Genomic DNA, 22,847 nt, shown 5'->3' on the forward strand with positions numbered 1-22,847 from the left:
GTGTTTATTGCTGTCATTTTGTAGTGCTTTCTTTGTGGTGCTGACATTTTCTTTGCTCCTCTTACTCTCCTGTGCTGAATTACTTTTGTTTGTGGATTTTTTTTCATTTCTTTTGTTTTTGTAGATTTTTTTTTATTGAGACTTTATGTTTTTCTTCTTTATTTGATGAGTAGGTTTTTTAACTTTCTTTGTGATTACCTTGAAATTTACCCTATCTTCCTAGGTTCGAACCAGTCTATTATTGCTTGGTATCACCTTACCTTTCTCTCTATTAGAAAGTTCTATACCTATACTGTTCATTTACTCTCTTATTGTTCTGACATTGTTGTCATTTACAGGTTAATGTTTCTGGTTCCCCATTGTAATTCTTTTGGTTTTGGAGTTTGAGAGTTCATTTCCTAGGTTGTCATCTTGCTGGTACAATCTTGTGTCCAAAGTTCAGGCCGTCATCTGATGTTATTTGTTCTGAGACTGAAGGATTCTCTTTAATAATTCTTGTAAGTTTGGTTTGGTTTCTACATATTCCCTTAATTTCTGTTTATCCGGAAATATCCTAATTTCACCATCATATTTAAATGAGAGTTTTGCAGGATATATTATTCTTGTTTGCCAATTTATTTTTTTCTTTCATGGTTTTATATATGTCATTCAATTGTCTTCTTGTCTGCATGGTTTCTGCAGAATAATTAGAGCTTAGTCTTATTGTTTCTCCTGTGTATGTGACTTTTCAGTTTTCTCGAGCTGCTCTCGGGGTTTTTTTCTTTGGTTTTTGTGAGTGCAATTATAGTATGCCGTGGTAATTTTGGGGGGGAGGAGTCTATCTTATATGCAGCTCGTTGAGCTTCTTGGATGGTCAGCTTTTCATTTTTCATGATTTTAGGGAAGTTTTCTGTCAGCAATTCTTCAATGAGCTTCTCTGTGTTTTCTCCTGTTCTGGAATTCTTATCACTAGCAGATTTTTGCTTTTGATTGTATCCCACATAATTTCAGGGTTTCTTCCTTTTTCTTTGCTCTTTTTTCTGATTTTTCCTCAGAGTCGTATCCAATTGTTTGTCTTCAGTTTTGCCAGTCCTGCCTTCCATCATTTTAACCTTGCTCCTCAGCCCTTTTATGACACTGTCCATTTCTGAAATCTTGTTGTTTATCTTTTGGATTTCTTAATTGTTTTTGTATGATTTTCAGTTGTGAATTTATTTTGGCATTTTGTTCCTGTATTATTTTCTTGAATTGTTCCATTTTTTGTCTGTATTTTCCATGAATATGTCTACCTTTTCCATGAATTTCTCTATTTTTTCCTCATTTTTGTCTGCTTTTTGCTTCAACTCTTTGATAGCTCTGAATATTAGAGATGTGAATTCCCTGTCAGGTAGTTCTAGTGCCTTTTCTTCTGTTGGAACGTCATCTGGTGTTTTATTTTGGATGCCTACTGAAATCATCTTGTCCTGTTTTTTATATGTTTTGACATTGTCTGCTATCTTGGTCCATTCAGTAGTTATTTTCTTCATTTACTGATTGTAGATCTGTTTGTTTTGTCCTGCTTATTTGTTTTATTTGGTTATGTCTGAGCAGGCAGGCTGTGCTTTCTTTGATGTTTACTTATCTGTGGTCATGATACTTTTCACTTCCTTGTCCAATGGGCAGGGCCAGTCACTCAGCTTTGGTGCAGCAGAGCAGGTCCAGCTGAAGGGGTGTGGCTGAGATGTGTTGTTTGTGGCACGTACTAGGGTTGATAGGGTGAGCTGGGAATCAATGCTGTGAAGGTGCTGCTTGGGGGTGTAATGTTCAGTGCACAGTGCTGTTACGCAAGAAGGAGGGGAGATGTTGTGATGTGTGGAGGAAATATGGGCATGGGAAAGAGGAGAGAGAAACAGGAGCCAAAAACAAAACAGAAAAAAAAAAGAGTGCTAAGGGAGCTTGCCATTGGAGTGGAAAGATGAGAAACTGAGAAATGGAGAAAAACAAAAAGGAAAAAAGATAACTAGATAAAATTTTGGAAAAAGAAAGAAAAGAAAAGTCCCCAAGGGGTCCCACCAGTGCAGCTGCAAAGACTGGGGAAGTGGCTCCCAAGCTGCGTAGTATAGCCTGGTTAGAGGGGGTGTAGATGTCACACAGTGCCAGGTATTCAGGAGACAGGAAAAGGAGGTAAGTATAGAGAGTTGACAAATAAGAAATGAAGAGAGCTAGAAAGAGAAAAAAGAAAGAAAGACAAAAGAAATGCCCCCAGGGATCCCACCAGCACAGCTGTGCAGATTTGGGAAGTGGCTCCTAAGCAGTTCAGTGCAGTCTGGCTAGAAGAGGCTCCCAAGCCATGACAAGAAAAACAGACAAACTAAACAAAGCAAAAAAAAAAAAAAAGCTCCAGGGATTCCACCAGCATGGTGTAGCAGGCTGGGGGAGTGGTTCCCCAGTCGACTGATGCTTCACAGCCTTTTAAGAAGAGGCAAAGATGGCACTTGGAGCCAGGCATTTGAGAGAAAGGAGTGGGAGGTGGTGGAAGGCATGGAAGAAACCAAAAGAAACAGAAAAAAGCAACATCAGCAACAGACAAATGGCACTCATGGAGCTGGCCAGTGTGGGCAGTGTGAATCCAAGTGGCCTGGGCTGAAGCAGTTACCTCCCAGCCAAGAGATGGTGGCCAGCAGGAAGCAGAGGAGGGTGGTGGGGGGAGAAGAGTGGGGGTTAGGGAAGCTTATATTGCTGGTAACCAGATGCTCTGTCTCCTGCTGGGAACTTAGTGAAGCTGGTTTCCCATACTCCTTGTCTGCCAATCTCCGATATGGGTGGGGTGAATCCAAGCGGCAGGGATGCTGCACTTTCTGCTGCCAGCCGGGAAGCACAGAGGTAGAGCAGTGAGGAGAGGGTGGGGGGTGGGAAAGTGTGTCTCGCTGGTTACCCGGTGCTCTTTCTCCTGCTGGGAGCTCCATGAAGCCACTTTCCCCTGTTCCCTGTCTGCCGATCTCCAACAGGAGTCCAAGATGGCGGATCCATGCTGCATTAGCAGATAGGGGACCTCCACACATATCTCTTCTCCCTTTCTGTTCTCTATCAGTTTCTTACTCCAATCCGTGCTTGGCTGAGTTCTTTATCTCATCTGTTGACACTTAAGTTTCCAGGATTGACGTTTGTCTCTGTTTTACTTAGTTTTTCAGGTCTTTCCCGTGAAGGGATGGCGTGGTACTTCTGTTTATGGTGCCATGTTGGCCAGAAGTCTCCTATATTTACATTCTTTTTAAATGTTTATCATTCCCAGGAAAGCGTTACAGAGAGTAACTAACATTTATGGAGAATCCACAGAGTGATTTTCCATTTCACCATCTTGCACACTCTTCTGACAGTAGCTATGAGAAATAGCATTCAATTAGTGTCGGAAGTTTTAGCAGATGGTTTTGGTCTGTGCTCCAGGTATCTTTAAATGTTATGGGAAATATTTGTTGAGATAGATCATAGGTAAATTGAGCACTGAATTGGAATATAGGAGTTTGATGTTTCATCCTGGCTGTACCTACTGTCAGATAGTTATGTGTCCTTAACAGTGTCCTTAATTTCCTTGTTGTTGCTGTTGGTGCCCCTGGAGTCAATTCTGACTCATAGGTATCCCATGTCACAGAGTAGAATAGCCCCATAGGATTTTCTTGGCTGTAATTCTTACAGAAGCATATTGTGAAGGCTTTCTCCCATGGAGACACTGGGCAGGTTTGAACTGATAACCTTTTGGTTAGCAAATGAACATTTAACCACTGAGCCACCAGTGTCCTTTAGGATGTGCAAAGTGAGAAAACTGACCCAAATTCTGAATTCTCTTCTAGCTTTAATGCACATCAAAGGCTTCTCCCAAAATAGGAAGTGTAAATGTTTGTCTCTGGGTTTTCCTAAATTTTTCTCTACCAGCTGCAAATACAGACTTTTAAATACTAGCTTTAAAATGTGGGTCTGCCTGTTTAGCAGCCTTGTCTTTAAAAAGGCTGAATTAAAATTCCAGATGTATCTGTTTTTTGCTGTGTGATCTTGGGCTAGTTACTTAACTTCTTCACCTTTAAAATGGAAATTTTATGTTTACTGCTATTACTATCTAGTCCCCACTGATTCTCAATAAATGGCAGTTTTTGTTGTTCTGAGAAAGAAGTTAGCATTAACAGCCTAATTCCACACTCCCTCAATTGGAAGACAGGTTGTCATAAACCCACAAGGGGAAGCTTTGTGAGGGTTTACAGATAACTAGGTCAGATTTTCCTATTTCCCCCATTTGCAAAGCAATAAGTCTTCTGTATTCATATAGAGTGTGCTGGGGGAAACCCTTGACCACCATCTGGGTTTAACAGAAGCCAAGGAAAACAACAGCACAGCAAATTAATTGTCCCTGGCCCATGGCCCTGCCCCTTTCCTGATTCTGCCCATGCTAAACATCTGCTGTAGTGTTCATTACGCTTGGCTTTTCATGTATGCTATTTGTTTGGTGGGGAATTTCCACTGGGACGAGGGAGGGCCCCATCCTCACTTCCCAAGGTAACCACAGGTCACTATTGGGTATTTCTTGACTGGTGTCCCTTCTGATCAGTTTGGGATTAGAACTTTCTGCCATCCACCAAACTGAGCCCTATATTCACATACTCTACCTATAGAGAGATGAGGTAGAGGCAGAAGATGCAAAAAAGAAAAGCTGTATCCCAATGATAATGATTACATTCTACTAGGCATCACTTTAGGTGGTGCAAATGGTTAAGTGCTTGGCTACTAACTGAAAAGTTGGCAATTCATATCTACCCAGAGACACCTCAGAAGAAAGGCCTGGCAAACTACTTCTAAAAGATCACAGCCTTGAAAATCTTATGAAGCACAGTTCTACTCTGACATATATGGGGTTGCCATAAGCCAGAATAAATTCAACAGCAACTTTTTTGTTTAGGCATCACTTAACTCTTCATAGTTTGTTGTTTTGTAGCGTGGAAGCAGTATTTTTTCCAATCCTGCAAAGGTCATATTTTCTTACCCTATGACTGTTTGTTGTTGGGCCTTAAAGACTAAGAAGAAAGAACTTGTCTCTTTGTTTAGAAACCTGATCTTTTTTTTCTTTTTTTTAAGCCCCTCATCCATGTTGTCATAGTGTAACTTACTGGTAATTTAATAATTAAAAAACTAAGCAGCCTATTTAAATGCAACTGAAATGCTGTGTGTTGAAAGATAAGTACACATCAAGCTGAAAACACTACAGCGATGTTCCTAGAATTAAAATCTGAGTGGTTTAATATCAATGGTACCCACACAGGGTTTTTCTGTTTTGTCTTCTCTGTAGAAAATAATACAGTGGTGATCTGGGGAATTGGTGGAAAGCCCCCATTCAATTTCTCATTACTGAACTAACTCACCCTGGCCTGATGAATATGTTACATCTCTGTTTATCCAATTTAAGGGAAAGGAGCTCAATGTTGAAGGTGTTCATTGATAGAATGTTCCTGGATATGTTAAATGCTTATATTTCCATGTAAATTTCATAATAGGTTTGTCTTGTTCTACAAAAATTCCCAATGGGTACTTTTGTAGGAATTAAGCTAAATTTATGCCACCCAAAACACACTCTTTTGTGAGTCCTCCATTGCCTTCAGAATTTTCATTTATATAGGTATTTTTTTCTTAAGTTTTTTTTTGAAATATTTAATTGCTATTATTCCTGTTGTATAGAAATTTAAATTTTTAAAATCATATTACAGAAGCTAAGTGCCAGAAATATTTTTTGGTTACTTACTGAAAATTTTTTTTTCCTCTGGAGAATTGTATGCTAATATCATTTGCCATATTTCTAGTAGAATATTTATTTTTTTCTTATTGATTTATAAAATTTCTTTATATATTAAGGCTATTGACTTTTCATCTTTAGTTTAGAGGTGGGGGGGAACTTAGAGGATCTGATCCTACGTATTTGTCCTACAAATTAAGAAATTGAGGCAAGAAGATTTTTGCATTGTCACATAGAAAATTAGTAGACAATCAGGATTAAAAATAGGCCTGGGTCTTTATTCAGAGGTCCTTTCCCCATCATTTGCCTCCTTGCCTTCACTTTTCTCCTTTTCTTATTACATTAAGTATCATCAGGTTTCTTGATTTAATTCAAAGAAGTAATAATTTGGCTCCCTACCTCAACAAATTAATCAACCATAGCTTCTGAATTAAAATATTATCTTAATTTCTGACATCTCCTCTCAACTCTATATTTACCTAATAAACCTCTCCACTTGGCTATCTCATTGGCATTTCCAATTTAACATTTTTAAACTGAGGTTTTGATATCTGTTTCCCAATTTGCATACAGCAAGCAGCAGTTTCAATGTTTGTGGTGGCCAGATCCAAAACTTTGAAGTCATCTTTGTCTCCTCTTTATTCCAAAATCCTGATTCAATTCTTTACCAAACCCTATCAGTCTATTTTCAAAATATATCCAGATATGATCACATCACACATTTCTCCACTCCACCCCAGTCAAAACTACCGATTATTGCTGTAACCTTCTATTTGGTTCCTTGCCTTCATCTTTAACTCCTTTGTCTCACCACAGCTGGGGTGATCCAAAATAAGAATATAATGCCCTGCTTCTTCTCAGGCTCCTCCAATGATTCCCAGTCTCACACAGAATAAAATTCAATGTCTATGTCATGGCCCACATGATCTTAACCTACCCCCTCACTATCTTCTCCCACTTCTAGGCTTTTCCTTTGATGTCAGTTTCCTTTCATTCACGCTTGTCTTCATTTTCCTTTTAATATTCTAAGCACACTCTTGCCTCAGAAACTTTGCACTTCCTGTTCTTTTCCCTATGGTTCTCACCATCACCATCCTCCACTCAAATATAAACACTATGACTGCAAACACTTTTTCTGTTTTGTAGTTGCTGTGTCCTGAAAGAGTGTCTGATTTAGCAGGTGCACAATATGTGATTGTTGAATGAATGAATGCACCATATTGTTGATGATGTTATTAGCTGCCATCGAATCATTTCCAACTCACAGCAACCCCACTTACAACAAAGGGAAACACTGCCCGGTCTTGAGCCATCCTCACTATCATTGCTATATTTGAGGCCATTGTAGCAGCCAACTATGTCAACCCATCTCATTGAGGGTCTTCTTTTTCACAGCCTCTCTGATTTACCAGCCATGATGTCCTTCTGCAGGGACCGGTCCCACCTAACAACAGGTCCATAGTAAGTGAGACAAAGTTTTGCCATTCTCCTTTCTAAGGAGCATTCTGGCTGTACTTCTTCCAAGACAGATTTGTTCGCTCTTCCGGTAGTCTATGATATATTCACCAACACCATAATTCAAAGGCATCAACTCTTCTTTGGTCTTTCTTTTTCATTGTTCAGCATTTGCATGCATATGAGGTGATTGAATATACTATGGCTTGGGTCAGGCCTACCCTAGTTCTCGAAGTGACATTCTACTTTTTAACATTTAAAGAGATCTTTTGCAGCAGATTTGCCCAATGCAATGCATTGATTGATTTCTTGACTGCTGCTTCCATGGGCATTGATGTGAATACAAGTAAAATAAAATCCTTGACAATTTCAATATTTTCTCCATTTATCATAATGTTGTTTATTGGTCCAGTTGAGAGAATTTTTTTGTTTTGTTTTTTATGTTGAGATATAATCCATGCTGATGGGTATTGGTCTTTGATCTTCTTCAGTAAGTGCTTCAATTCCTCTTCACTTTCAGCAAACAAGGTTGTGTCATCTGCATATCACAGGTTGTTAATGAATCTTTCTCCAATCCTGATGCCTCCTTCTTCTTCATATAATCTGGGTTCTTGGATTATGTATTGAGTATACAGATTGAAGAAGTATGGTGAAATGATACAGTCCTGACATTCACCTTCCCTGACTTTAAACCATGCAATATCCCCTTGTTCTGTTTGAACAACTGCCTCTTGGTCTATGTACAGGTTCCTCATCAGCACAATCAAGTGTTCTAGAATTCCCATTCTTCACAATGTTATCTATAATTTGTTATGATCCCCAAAGTCAAATGCCTTTGCATAGTCAATAAAACACAGGTAAACATCTTTCTGGTATTCTTCACGTTCAGCCAAGATCCATCTGATTTCAGCAATGATATCCTTTGTTCCACATCCTTTTCTGAATCTGGCTTAAATTTCTGGCAGTTGCCTATTGGTGTGTTGCTGCAGACATTTTTGAATTATCTTCAACAAAATTTAACTTGAGTTTGATATTAATGATATTGTTTGAGAATTTCTGCATTCCATTGGATCACCTTTTTTTTTGTTTCAGTTGGTTGGCTAGGTAGTTGTCTTCCATATTTCTTGGCATATACAAGTGAGCACTACCAACGCTTCTTCATTTCCAACTTTCGCGTTCCAATCACCAGTAATTATCAATGCATCTTGATTACATTTTTTATCAATTTCAGGTTGCAGAAGTTGGTAAAAATATTAAATTTCTTCATCTTTGGCTTCAGTGATTGGTGAGTAAATTTGAATAACAGTGGCATTAACTGGTCTTCCTTGTAGGAGTATGGATATTATACTATCACTGCCAGTGTTGTACCTCAGGATAGTTCTCGATATGTTCTTTATGGATAAACGCCATGCCATTCCTCTTTAATTGCCATTCTGGGCTGAATAGACCATATGATTGTCTGAATCAAAATGGCTAATACCAGTCACTTTCAGCTTCCTAATGCCTAGGATATCGATATTTATGTGTTCCATTTCATTTTTGATGACTTCCAACTTTCCTAGATTCATGCCTCATATAGCCCACATTCTAATTATTAACGGATGTTTGCAGCTATTCTCATTTTGATTCATGCCACAGTTAGCAGCTGAAGGTCCTGAAGGCTTGACTCCATCCACGTCATTAAGGTCGACTGTATTTAGAGGAGCCAGCTCTTCCCAAGTCATATTTTGAGTGCCTTCCAACCTGAGGAGCTCATCTTTTGGCACTATATCAGACAATGTTCCTCTGCTATTCATAAGGATTTCACTGGCCAGTTTTTTCAGAAGTAGATTGCCAAGTCTTTCTTCTTAATCTCTCTTAGCCTGGAAGCTCCACTGAAACCTGCCCACCATGGGTGGCCCTCCTGGTATTTGAAATTCTGGTGGCATAGCTTCCAGTATCACAGCAACATGCAAGCCACCACAGTATGACAAAATGACAGACAAGTGGTGAAAATGAACCATACTCAGTGGCAATTATTTTTTGGTTTCAGGGTAAAGAATATTTTGTGGCTTCATGCAGACTTTGTAGGCCTGGTTGAATACTGAGAACTGAAATGGTATGGCTTAGCTATTGTGCCATTGCACTCAAATAAAATTAAAACTCTTTGCTCTTGCTGATCTCTCTAAAGTTTCTCCCTCCCTTCTCCTTCCCCCTCACTACTCTCCAGCCCCATTACCCTCCTTTTGGCTCCTTGTACAGGCCAAGTGCATCTCAGCCTTTGGGCCATTTTGCTGGGCCTCTGCCTGGAAACCTCTGTTCCAGAATCTTTGCATGGTTGAATCCCCCTCACTCAGGTCTCTGTTTGAAGCTCACCTCCTAGATGAGAACTCTCCCATTTCCTGACTCTCTATCATACTATACACTTCTATTTTCCTTGAAGCACACACCCAGAGAGCAAAAACCTTACTCTCTTCTCTCCTACTATGTTTCAAGAGACTCAGACTACATGACACATAGTGCTCACAAAATATTTGGAAAATGAATGAATGTCACTAGCCTAGCTGCTAAAGATCACAAGAGTTGTGTCTCCATGATAGCACTAACCACATAATGTCGAAATGATATATTTATGTTTTGTCTCCCTCAGAGTCCAGGAGAATCTCTGGGACAGAGGCAATGTTTAATTCATGGTCTCTTACTCATTGTCTCCTATGTTGTCTGGCACCCGGTGGTACTCCATAGATATTTGCCAAACTAAAGTGACGGTACAGAGAGGACATAAGTGCATTCTACTCTGGTGCTCTCTTTCAGGGACTGGGAATATGGATCACAGAAAATGAAATATTAAAAAGTGAATAGTATGAGATAGTAAAGGAAGGCCATATGAGGAAGGGTACAAAGTAGAGCTAAGATATGGGGAAATTAAATGCTGGGTTAGCTTTCATCGGGAGAAGAAATACAACAGTGATATCATCAATTCAGGTGCTTGTTTCAGAGCAATGCCAAGCGTTTGGTGCTATAAATTTAGATGGCCCTTTTTTTCCCACCTAAACTAAAAAATAATGTTATTGATGTGCTATGTTTAATGGTTCCTGTGAATAAGTCATCTTTTTGATTACCCAAGCACACTCCTTATAGCTGTTCTAAACTTTCTCCATTCTTTTTTTAAGTCTCTCGAATTCTTTCTCCTTGCAGGTGATCCTACCTCCCACTTTGCTGAGAAAATCAAAGTCATTATAGGAGAAATTCTCTAGTCTTCTATTTTCTCCACCAGAAATATCATTTATCCCACATGCCTCCTTCTTTGTTCTCTTCCGCCTCAGCATAATAGCTACCTTTCTCCTTTGCAACGGAGTCCCTGAGTGGTGCAAATGCATAACATGCTCAGCTGCTAACTGAAAAGTTGGAAGTTCGAGTTCACTGAGAGATGCTTTGAAAGAAAGGCCATTGAAAACTCTATGGAACACAGTTCTTCTCTGCCACACATGGGTCACCATGAGTTGGAATCAACTCAACATCAACTGTTTCTTTCTTTCCAAAAATTAATATTACCATTGCATCTGAATTTCTTTTCTTTTTTAATAATCTAATACCTGTCTCCTCAATTATATCCAGTGTTCCAGCATTGTACATAGCTTCCTTTCCACTACTTCCTTCCCTTTGGTCTTCAAACACACATGGTCTCCCCTGTCTTGAAAAACTGATAGTTGCTCTTATTGCCCTCCTCAAGCCCCCATCTTTTCTTTCATAACTACATGTCTTACATGTATAACATACTGCCTCCATCCTTTTGCAATATAGTTCCTACATTACCACAAATTCTGTCTTGGTTATTTAGTGGTTCTATAACAGAAATATCACAGATGGGTGGCTTTAACAAGCAAAAATTTAGTTTCTCACAGTTTAGGAGGCAAGAAGTCTGAATTCAGGGCACCAGCTCTAGGGGAAGGCTTTCTCTCCCTCTTGGCTTTGGGGGAAAGTCCTTGTTTCTTTTCATCTTCTGTTCTTTGCCTCCTTGGTGATCTTCATGTGACATGGTATCTATATTCCCCCATCTCTGCTTGCTTAATCTGCAACTTTTATATCTCAAAAGAGATTAACTCGAGATACAGGCTACACTAATATTGCCTCATTAACATAACAAGGAAAACCCATTCCCAAATGGGATTATAATCACGGGTATAAGACTCATTGCTATCAAGTTGATTCCAACTCAAAGTGACCCTATACGACAGAGTAGAACTGTCCCACAGGGTTTCCAAGGCTGTAATCTTTACAGGAGCAGATTGCCAGGTCTTTTTTCCATGGATTGACTGGTGGGTTCCAACTCCTGATCTTTCGGTTAGCAGCTGAGTGCTTAACAACTACCACTCATATTTTGGGGAAACACAATTCAATCCATAATAGAGTTTTGCTCACACTTCAGGTCTCAGCTCTGTTAACGTTGTACTGTCATGCTACATGGTGCGAACCAAACATGGCTTTCAAAACTTCACATTCAGTGGCCTCCTCTCAGTGTTCAGCCTGTCTGACTCTTGTACAGCGTTCATCCTCGCACATTGTCTTTGACCCTCAAGTATGATACCCAGGATCCCACTTTTCCTTAACTCCGTCTTTGAATTATTTTATGTCCTAATTGGTGACAACATCACATAAGTTTCTGGAGGTAGGAGACTGCATCTTACGTAAAGTTGTGTCCTTGTTACCTACAAAGAGTCTAGCACGTGGTAGAGGCTCAGTGAGTATTTGGTAAGTAATGAATGCAATTTGGCCTAATAGACACTCAAAGGTGCTTATAGATGAGGATATACCATATTTTGACCAGAATTTGTTATTAACCCCAGCATACTCATTCTTCCATAACTAAGTACTGTGTCTCAACTACCACCAAGACCCATGCCACCGAATACAGGGGCCCTCATAAAAGTGGAACTGGCTTAAAGCAAACCCACCCTCATTGCCAGAAAATCAGTTCAAAGCCCAGCTCTGATCACAGTCAGCCTCATCATTTTCACAGATGAAAGCCTGTATATCTTCCTCCCACATGAATTTATATACATAATTAATAAATAGGAAAATAAGGAAACGCAGTATTTGAGGTGTAATTAAATTGCATTGTTTAGAAAACAGAGAAAATAAAGCTTACTGGTGCTGGTAGGGCAACAAAGATCTTTCTGTAGCTTAATCATCTGATGAATCAGTCCTTTATTCCTGTCAGTGCTACTGCCGTGACTCATTCTGGTCTAATTTTTAATCGAAAATGATCAAATTAGAGATGTTCACTTAAAAAATATAATGACATCCTTCACAGGGATATAAAAATAAGCAGTTATTACCTTGAAAAAGTTAAAATAATTTCTGTGCACAAAACATTAAGCAACAATTCCTTCTTCCTGGGCCTTCCTCTTGCCTATGCCCTTTATTATCTCACGGTCCTATTCTCTCCTACACAGCCAAAAAAAACAGCTGTGCCAATTGGGCTCTGCAGGCAGTAGACACCTAGTCAGAGGTAGGAGAACAAGGGATTTATACACAGACTGAGGTTGGAGAGCAAACAATTTATCAAGGAGTAAGGGGTGCAAGGAGCCCCAGTGGCAGAATGGTTAAGAACTAGAGTGCGCTACGACTGCTAACCAAAAAGGTCAGCAGTTCAAATCCACCAGATGCTCTTTGGAAACCCTATGGGACAATTCTAGTCTGTCCTATAGGGTCACTATGAGTCAGAATCAACTCAACAGCAATGGATTTGGTATGTTTGGTTTGGGTTAAGGGATGTGAAAAACGAAGCCAAGAAGCAAGGTTACGCAGGGAGAAACAGAGATAGAGTCACCTGCTCTGCAGCGTCATGCAGCTAGTAAGAGGCAAAGGCAGGTGGAAACCAGGTGGTCTGGCTCTAGAATGAGAGCTCATAACCACTATGCAACACTGCCTGTGTCTGCCCTGCCCTGATATATACAGTGCATTTCATTATTGTTATCGTTGTTATTCAAGTAATAGCTTTTTGTAATTTTCTTATTATGGGTCAAACACTCTAATAAGTGCCTTATATACATTGCCTGTTTGAGAGGTAAGTACTATTTTCTCCTTCTTACAAATTAGAAAACTGAAGCTCGGAAAGTTTAAATAACATGCCCAGAATCACCCAGCTAGTAAGTAGCTGAATCAGAATTCAAACCCAAACCCAGACTCTGAACCCCGATTCCAGTTCTTTATACAGCCTTTTCCTTTGAGTTACAATAGTTTTTATGTATTAATTTTAAATTTTTTATTGTGCTTTATGTGAAAGTTTGGAAACCCTGGTGGCATAGTGGTTAAGTGCTATGGCTGCTAACCAAAGGGTCGGCAGTTCGAATCTGCCAGACGCTCCTTGGAAACTCTATGGTGCAGTTCTACTCTGTCCTATAGGGTTGCTATGAGTCGGAATCAACTCGACAGCACTGGGTTTGGTTTTTTGGGTTTATGTGAAAGTTTACAAAGCAAATTAGTTTCTCATTAAACATTCAATACACAGATTATTTCGTGACATTGGTTGCCAACCCCACGATGTATCAAAACACTCCGCTTCTCCGCCCTAGGTTCCCTGTTTCCATTCGGCCAGTTTTCCTGTCCTTTTTGCTTTTGGGCTGGTGTGCCCATTAGTTTCATGTGTATGATTAAATCTGGAAGCATGTTCTTCATGTATATTATTTTCAACCCTACAGACCTGTCTAATCTTTGGCTAATTGGCAAACCCCAGGAATGACTTCAGTCCTGAGTTAAAAGGGTGCCTGGGGGCCGTACTCTCAGAGGTTTCTCCAGTCTGTGTCAGACCAGCAAGCCAGGTCTTTTTGTGTACGTTCTGTGTGGATTTAAATTTTGCTCTACATTTTTCTTCCACTGTTTGGGACCCTCTATTGTGATCCCTGACAGAGCAGTCAGTGGTGGTAACTAGACACCGTCTAGTTGTTCTGGGCTCAGTCTAGTGGACGCCGTGGTAGTTGTGGTCCATTAGTCCTTTGGAATAATCTTTCCCTTGTGTCTTTGATTTTCTTCATGCTCCTTTCCTCCAGCTGGAATGGGACCAGTATCTTAGATGGCCGCTCACAGGGTTTTAACACTCCAGAGGCTACTCAACACAGTTGGATGTAGAACGTTTTCTTTATAGACTCTGTTATGCCAGTTGAGACCATGTCCCTCGAGACCATGGTCCCCAGCCCTCAGTGCAGTAGCTCGGTCCCTTAGGACATTTGGGTGTGTCTATGAAGCTTCTATTACTTTGACCTGATCAAGTTGTGCTGACTTCCTCAGTATTGTGTACTGTCTTACCTTCCACCAAAATTACCACTTATCTGCTAGCTAGTTAGTATTTTTTCCTCCCCGTCACTCCCCTCACTTGTAATCATCAAAGATTGTTTCTTTCTGTGTCGAAATATTTTCATGTGTTTTTGTCATAGTGGTCTCATACAGTATTTGTCCTTTTGTGATTGACTTATTTCACTCAGCATAATGCCTTCCAGATTCATCCATGTTGTGAGATGTTTCACAGACCCATCCACTGTGTGTATGTACCATAGTTTGCTTATCCATTCATTTGTTGATGGGCATTAGGTTGTTTCCATATTTTTGCTATTGTGAATAATGCTGCAATGAACATGGGTGTACATATGTCTATTTGTGTGACAGCTCTTATTTCTCTAGAATATATTTTTAGGAGTGGGATTGCTGGATCATACAGTATTTGTATCTGTAGGTTTTTAAGGAAGTGCCATTTTGATAGCTGGGCAATGAATAAGGAAGAGCAAAGAAGACTTGACACCTTTGAATTACAGTGTTGGTGAAGAATATTGAATACACCTTGGACTGCCAAAAGAACAAACAAATCCAGCTTGGAAGAAGTATTGCCAGAATGCTCCTTAGAAGCAAGGGTGGGGAGACTTCTCACATATTTTGGACACGTTATTAGGAGGGATCTGTCCCTGGAGAAGGACACCATACTTGGTAAAGTAGACAGTCAGTGAAAAAGAGGAAGACCCTCAAAAGATGGATTGATATAGTGGCTGCAACAATGGGCTCAGGCATACCACCGATCACGAGGATGGCACAATACTTGGTAGTGTTTCGTTCTGTTGTACATAGGGTTGTTATGAGTCAGAACCAACTCAATGGCACCTAACAACATATCATTTTCCAAAATGGTTGTACCATTTTGCATTCCATCAGCAGCACATAAGAGTTCCAGTCTCCTGGCAACCTCTGCAACATTTGTTATTTTCTGTTTTTTTGACCTGTGCCAGTAATGTTGGAGCGAGGTGGCATCTCATTGTGGTTTTGGTTTACATTTCTCCAATGGCTAGTGATCACAAGCATTTCCTCAAGTGTCTCTTAGCAGCCTGAATCTCTTCTTTGGTGAAGCGTCTGTTCATATCCTTTGCCCAATTTTTAATTGGATTATTTGTCTTTTTATTGTAGAGGTATTGGATTTTCCTATAGATTTTAAAAATTAGAACTTTGCTAGATTTCTCACAGCGAAAAATATTTTCCCCATCTGTAGGTTTTGTTTTTACTCTTTTGGTGATATCTTTTGATAAGCTTAAGTGTTTATTTATGAGAAGAGCCCATTTATTTAATTTATCTTCTGGTGTTTGTGTATTGTTAATTATGGTTTGTACCCTGTTTATGCCGATTGACCCTACTTTTTCTTCCATGATCTTTATAGTTTTTTATATTTAAATCTTTGGTCCATTTTGAATTAGTTTTTATGTATGGTGTGAAGTATGGGTCCTGTTTCATTTTTTTACAGATGGACATCCAGTTCTGACAACACCTTTTGTTAAAAAGACTGTCTTTTCCCCCATTTAATGGACTTTGGGACTTTGTCAAAGATCAGGTGGCCATAGGTAGATGGATTTACATCTGGCTTCTTGATTCTGTTGCATTGGTCAATGCGTACCAGTACCATACTGTTTTGACTACGGTACCTGTTTAGTAGGTTCTGAGGTCAGGTAGTGCAAGGCCTCCTACTTTGTTCTTCTCCTTCAATAATGCTTTACTTATCCAGGGTCTCTTTCCTTTCCATATAAAGTTAATGATTAGGTTTTCCATCTTGTTAAAGAATACTATTGGTATTTGGATTGGGATGGCAGTGTATTTGGTATGTTTTTGCATTTATGTGGGTCGTTTCGCTACTTGCAGCAGTGTTTTGTATTTCTATTTGTATAGGTCTTTTAAGTCCCTGGTTAGATTTATTTCTAAGTACTTTGGTTTTTTAGGGGCTATTATAAATGATATTGTTTTCCTGATTTCATAGTTCTCTTTACTGGTGTATAGGAATCCAACTGATTTTTGTATGTTTATGTTGTATCCTGCCACTCTGTTGTGTCTATTCGTTCCAGTAGTTTTCTTGTGAAATCTTTAGACTTTTCTATATATAGTATCTTATCATCCATGAATAGGGATAGTTTTACTTCTTCCTTGCCAATTTGGATCCCCTTTATTTCTTTTTCTTGCCTTATTTCTCTAGCTAAGACTTCCAGCAAAATGTTAAATAGGAATGATGATAAAGGGCAACCTTGTCTTGTTCCTATTCTCTAGGGGAACATTTTCAGCCTCTCTCCACTGAGAATAATGTTGGTTGTTGGTTTTGGATACCAAAACCTGTTGCCCTAGCATTGATTCTGACTCATAGAAACCCTATAAGATAGAGTAGAACTGCCCCACAGGGTTTCCAAGGAGTAGCTGATGTATTCAAACTGCCAAACTTTGGTTGACAACTGAACTCTTAACCACTGTGTCACCAGGGCTCCTGATTTTGTATAGATACCCTTTACTATGTTGAGGAATTTCCCTCCTATCCTTATCTTATTGAGAGTTTCTATCAGGAATGGGTATTGGACTTATTGAATGCCTTTTTTGCATCAATTGAGATGATCATGTGATTCTTTTCTTTCCTTTCATTTATATGGTGGATTATGTCCATTGATCTTCTCATATTGAATCATTCATTGCATACCCGGTATGAATCCCACTTGGTCAGGGTATATTATTCTTTTATATGGTGCTGAATTCTATTGGCTAGAATTTTGTTGAGAATTTTTCATCTATATTCATGAGAGATATTGTTCTGTAATTTTTTTTTTTTTTTTTGTGGTGTCTTTGCCTGGTTTTGGTATCATGGTATCATGGTTATGCTGGCTTCATAGCATGAATTCAAAAGCATCCCTTCTTTTTCTGTGTTCTGAAATAGTTTGTGTAGTACTGGTGCAAGATCTTCTCTGCATATTTGGTAGAATTCTCCGTGAAGTCACCTGGGCCAGGAGTTTTTTTTTTTTTTTTGATGGGGAGATGGAGATTTTTTATTACTTCTTCAATCGCTTCTCTTGTTATGCATCTGTTCAGATTTTCTACCTCAGTTTGTGTTAGTTTACGTAGGTAGTATATTTCTAGGAATTTGTCCATTTCTTCTAGGTTTTCAAATTCATTGGAGTACAGTTTTTCACACTACTCTGTTATGTTCCTTTTTATTTCAGTTGGATCTGTTGTAATGTCCCCCATTTCATTTCTTATTTGGGTTATTTTCTTCTTCTCCTTTTATTCTTTTGTCAATTTGGCCAATGGTTTGTTGATTTGTTGATTCTTTCAAACCAAATTTTGGTTTCGTTGATACTTTTATTGTTTTTCTATTCTCTGTTTCATTTATTTCTGCTCTGATCTTTATTATTCTCTTTCTTCTGGTGATTGTGGGCCTCTTTTGCTGGTCTCTTTGTATTTGTTCAAGTTTTAGGGCTAATATTTTGATTTTGTCCCTTTCTCCTTTTTTGATGTGTGCACATACTGCTATAAATTAACCTCTGAAAACCACCTTTGTTGTGTCCCAAAAGTTTGGCATGCTGTGTTTTCATTCTTGTTTAATTCTGGGAATTTTTTGATCCCATCTTTGATTTCTTCTATTACCCAGTGGTTTTTAAGCAAGGTGTTATTCAGTTTCCACATATTTGAATTTTTCCACGCTCTTTCTGTTATTAATTTCTACTTTTATTGCATTGTAATTGGAGAAGATGCTTTGTATTATCTCAATGTTTTGGATTTTGTTGAGGGTTGGTTTGTGGCCTAAGATATGGTCTATTCTGCAGAATGTTCCATGTGTGTTGGAAAAGGATATATCCTTTGCTGCTGTTGGGTAGAGTGTTCTATGAGATCTATGAGATCAAGATGGTTGATTGTGACCTTTAGATCTTCTGTATTTTTGTTGAGTTTCTTTCTAGATGTACTGTCCTTAACTGCAAGAGATATGTCGAAGTTCCTACTATTATTGTGGAACTCTCAACTTCTCATTTCAGTGCTGTTAGAGTTTGTTTTATGTATTTTGGACCCCTGTCTTTGGGTGCATAGATATTTATTATGGTTATGCCCTCATGGTGAATTGTTACTTTAACCATTATATAATGTCCTTCATTACCTTTTGTGGTGGATATTGTCTTAAACTCCATTTCATTTGATATTAGTATTGCCACTCCTGCTCTTTTTTGTAGCTGTTTACTTGATACATATTTTTTTTTCATTCTTTGATTTTTAGTGTATTTATGTCTTTGTGTCTAAGCTATGTCTTTTGTAGACAGCATATTGATGGGTAATGTTTTTGTTTTTTAAATCCATTCTGTCAGTCTCTGTCTCTTTACAAGTGCATTTAAGACATTTACAGTGTGATTATCGATAGATGTGAGTTTATAGCTGTCATTTGTACTGCTTTTTTGTGGTGCTAATGTTTTCTTTGTTCCTCTTACTTTCTTGCGCTGAGTTCCTTTTGTTTGTGAAATTTCTTTTTTGTTTCTTTTGTTATTGTAGATTGTGTTTACTGAGACTTTATTTATTCTTCTTTATTTTGATGAGTAGGTTTGCTAACTTTCTTTATGGTTCTCTGAAATTTACCCGTATCTTCCTAAGTTTGAACTAGTCTTTTATGATTTGATATCTTCTTGACTTCCTCTCCATTTGAAAATTCTATACCTACACCATGTGTTCCCTTTTTATTGTTCTGATGTTGTCATTTACAGATTGACATCTCTAGTTCCCTATTTTGAATCTTTTAGTTTTGTTTTATCCTTGTGAGTTCATTACCTAGGTTGGTATTTGGCTGATACTGACCTGTATCGTAGATTCACGTTGTTGTCTGATGTCATTGGTGCTGTAACTGAAGGACTCCTTTAAATAATTCTTGTAAATTTGGTTTGGTTTTTACATATTCTCTTAATTTCTGTTTATCTAGAAAAGTCCTAATTTTGTTATCATATTTGGGAGTTTTGCAGGATATATTATTCTTGGTTGGCAATTTTTTTCTTTCAAGATTTTATATATATTGTCCCATTGCTTTCTTGTCTGCACTGTTTCAAGTGATTAATCAGAGTTTAGTCTTACTGTTTCCACTTTGTGTGTGACTTTTTGTTTTTTCTCAAGCTACTTTATTTGTGTTTGGTTTTGGCAAATGTGGCTCTGATATGTCTTGGTGACTTTCTTTTGAGGTCTATCTTATATGAGGTTCATTTTGCTTCTTGGATGGTCAGCTTTTCATTTTTCATGATATTAGGGAAGTTTTCTGTCAACAAATCTTCAATGGTCCTCTCTGTGTTTTCCGTTTTCTCTCACTGTTCTGGAACTCCAAAAACACACAAATTTTTGCTTTTGATTGTATTCCACATAGTTCTTAGGTTTTCCTCATTTTGCTTCGTTCTTTTCACTGATTTTTTCCTCAAATAAAGTGGCATCTGTGGATTTGTCTTCAATTTTGCTGATTCTGTTTTCCATTGTTTCAAATTTGCTCCTAAAATCTTCTATTGTGTTGTTCATTTCTGAAATTTTGTTTTTTATCTTTTGGATTTCTAATTGCTGTTTTTGTATGATTTCTAATTATTTATTTTGAAATTTTGTTCTTGTATTATTTTCCTGAATTTTTCTATTGCTTTGTCTGTTTTTTTTCTTTCATTTTGGCTGTTTATTTTTGGTTTTCTCATATTTTCTGTGATTTTGTCTTCGTTTTCCTTGATTTCTGTCCTAATCCCTTAGAGAGCCCTGAATATTAGTCTTTTGAATTCCCTGTCAGGTAGTTCCAGTGCCTTTTCTTCTCCCAGAAAGTCAACTGGTGCTTTATTCTGGTCACTTACAGGAGCCATCCTACCTGTTTTTGTATTTAATTGTCCATTGTCTTGCAGACCTTCAGGTATTATTTTCTTTATTTATTGATTATAAGTTTGTTTCCTCCTGCTTTTTTGTTTTGTTTTGTTATCTCTGGTAGGGTGGGCCAGGCGTGCTATGTTGCTTGCTTGTCTGTGGATACACTAGTTCTCATGACCTTGTCTGGATGTGCAGGGCTGGTCACTCAGCTTTGGTGCAGTAGGACAGGTTCAGAGGGTGGGAAGGGATGGAGATGGGTCATTTTTCTGTGGTGTGAACCAGGGTGGGTCTTGGAGACAGGTTGCAGCAGGTGGCTGGTGGGAGGGGGAAACCTGAGCTGGCAGGATGGGGCTTGGCATCCAGGCTGGATCCACTGTGAGCTGCAGTGAGTGGCAGGAGGTGTCCAGAGCTGATAGGGTGGGGACTAGAGTCTCAGCCAGGTCCTCTCAGGGCTGTGCAGGTGGTGTGAGGGGTCTGAAGCTGGCAGAAAGGTCCCTGGGGTACAGACTGTGCCCCCTCAAGGCCATTGCATGTGGTAGGAGGGTTCTGGAGCCAGTGGGGAGGGGCCTGGGGTCAGGGCTGGTTTCCCTTGGGGCCACAGCTGTTGGGGCAGAGAAGAGAGGTAGGAGGAGAAGCAAAAACAGGGGCAGAGGGGGCTAGACAGAAGAGATCAAAAGGTTGGGCTGGTACTGTGGTTCCTGGCAGTCAAGATTGCTGGGATGGGGTGGTTATAGCTGATGTTCACCAGAATTGTTGAGGTTGTAGGTGTGCACTTCTTTGGTTACCAAGTGAGAGAGTCTGGGTTCCTCCTTAATTGCAGCTAGCAAATGTGGTCCTACTTAGTCCTGAGTGTGCCTGCATCATACCTCTATCTCTATGCCCTTCTGTGTGCAGGGTTGTTGCCTTTGTTCCAAAATGGACACACTGAGTCATGCTACTTGGCAGGGAACCTCCACTCTGTATCTCTGCTTCTTTCCCATTTTCTAACAGTTTCTTCTTCTCAGTGACTTCCAATCTAATACTTTATCCCTTCATTTAAGTTTCAGGGTACCAGGATTGATGTCTGTGTCTATTTTACTCGGTTTTTCAAGTCTTTGTTGCAGTGGGATGGCTTAGTGTATCTGACTAATCCACTATCTTGGCTCTTTCTTATGATAGAGTTTTATTCATTTTTGAAATCACGCTAATTAAAATATTATAGGCATTGAATAAGAATTTATTGAATAAATAAATACAGTGCTTTTCCAGAAGTTTTGTCTGGATTTATGGATATGGTTGTCATTAAAAAAAAAAAAAAAAAGTTATTCAGATAATCTTATTCCCAATGTTTCAGTTCCCTTTTTAATTTTAGCTATAGCTTTTTTGATATGAAAAAAATTTCAAGTAGGTAGTACATTAAACCCACCCACTTAAAGATGCTGTTTTAGTGAAGAGCAGTCCATAAGCAAATTATTCTCAAACTTCCCTGTTCACAGAATTTTTTGAGGAAGCTTGTTAAAATGCAGATTACTAGTCCCCACCAACCACAGATTCTTATTCAACAGACCTGGTAAGAAGCCTACACATCTACATGTTATAATCATCACCAGGTGAATCTGGTACAGATGGCTAATAGATCTCTTTTTGAAAAACTCAGGTAGACCAGTGGGGCTGCCAATTGATAACCAAATCTCCAAATCACGTATGAGAAAATTTTGAAAATCATAGTTTTCCAAAAGGCAGAATCCTACTGAATTAAAGCTGTTCAATGTCAGTTATATCTTAAAATGGTTTTTAGAGCTATATGGTAAGAACTGAGACCTATAGGCACCTATAGGCAACGATTTAGCATAATTGACTCTGGGTGAACAAAGCATTTCACACCTATTTAAACTTGATATTGATTTCATGGGGAAGATATAATAACCCATTTCACATATTCAATGTGTATGTCATCCCAGCAGAGTTTTGTTTTTTATTAAAATTATGCCATTGAAATTAAGATACCTCAATTATAAGATTCACCATCCTATTAGACATCACTGAAAAGATGGAGAGTCCAATATAAAACAAAGAGCTACAGCCTCAGGTGAGGTTAGAGGAGGCATAGGGACAGAGCCTTAGCTTGTGATCCTGAGATTAGGTCTTGAGTGCAAGCAGTTTATCTGGGCAGTGATCCTACAAAGCAAAATTGAGGGAATAGAGACGTGAGACAGGGAAGGGAAAACAATCAATAAAGTTTAAGTCGTTAGCAGATGATCACTATGAGCAATTGGGGTTCCACTGAGGGAAGCAGGGTGTTATGCACTGACTCTGTGCCATCATTGGTTGAGGGCTGCCCCAGTGGCTGTTAGATCCCCTGCACTTCTGGACTGTCCTGTGCGTGAGTTCAATAAGCCTCGCTAGGGCTGCTGGTGGAGAAGCAGGTAGAGAAGCAGAGGGACTTGGGCCCTTGAGGGGCACTGTCTGAGTGTACAGCCACTGACCACTGCAGCACAGGAGACTCAGAGCGAGGCCCAGGGGTGGCAACTCAAGCACCAACAATATCTTCTCTAAA

At 39.0% G+C, this 22,847-nt stretch overlaps 1 protein-coding gene across 3 annotated transcripts in view; it reads left to right on the top strand.

The window, feature by feature from the left end:
• Window positions 1-22,847, top strand: part of MACROD2 (mono-ADP ribosylhydrolase 2) — a 2,492,337-nt gene that overhangs the window by 2,391,619 nt on the left and 77,871 nt on the right. Inside the window, exon 17 of one of the 3 annotated variants that reach the window (XM_049869824.1) lies at window positions 8,418-8,476. The exons of the other annotated variants lie outside the window; for them this stretch is intronic. Coding sequence (XP_049725781.1) covers window positions 8,418-8,434 — 17 coding nt within the window. The 3' untranslated portion in view covers window positions 8,435-8,476. Of the gene's footprint in view, window positions 1-8,417; window positions 8,477-22,847 lie in introns of those variants that run through there. 3 annotated transcript variants of the gene reach the window in all.

Source organism: Elephas maximus, chromosome 25 (assembly GCF_024166365.1).
Source record: "Elephas maximus indicus isolate mEleMax1 chromosome 25, mEleMax1 primary haplotype, whole genome shotgun sequence".
In the NCBI taxonomy this organism is placed as follows: Eukaryota; Metazoa; Chordata; class Mammalia; order Proboscidea; family Elephantidae; genus Elephas; species Elephas maximus.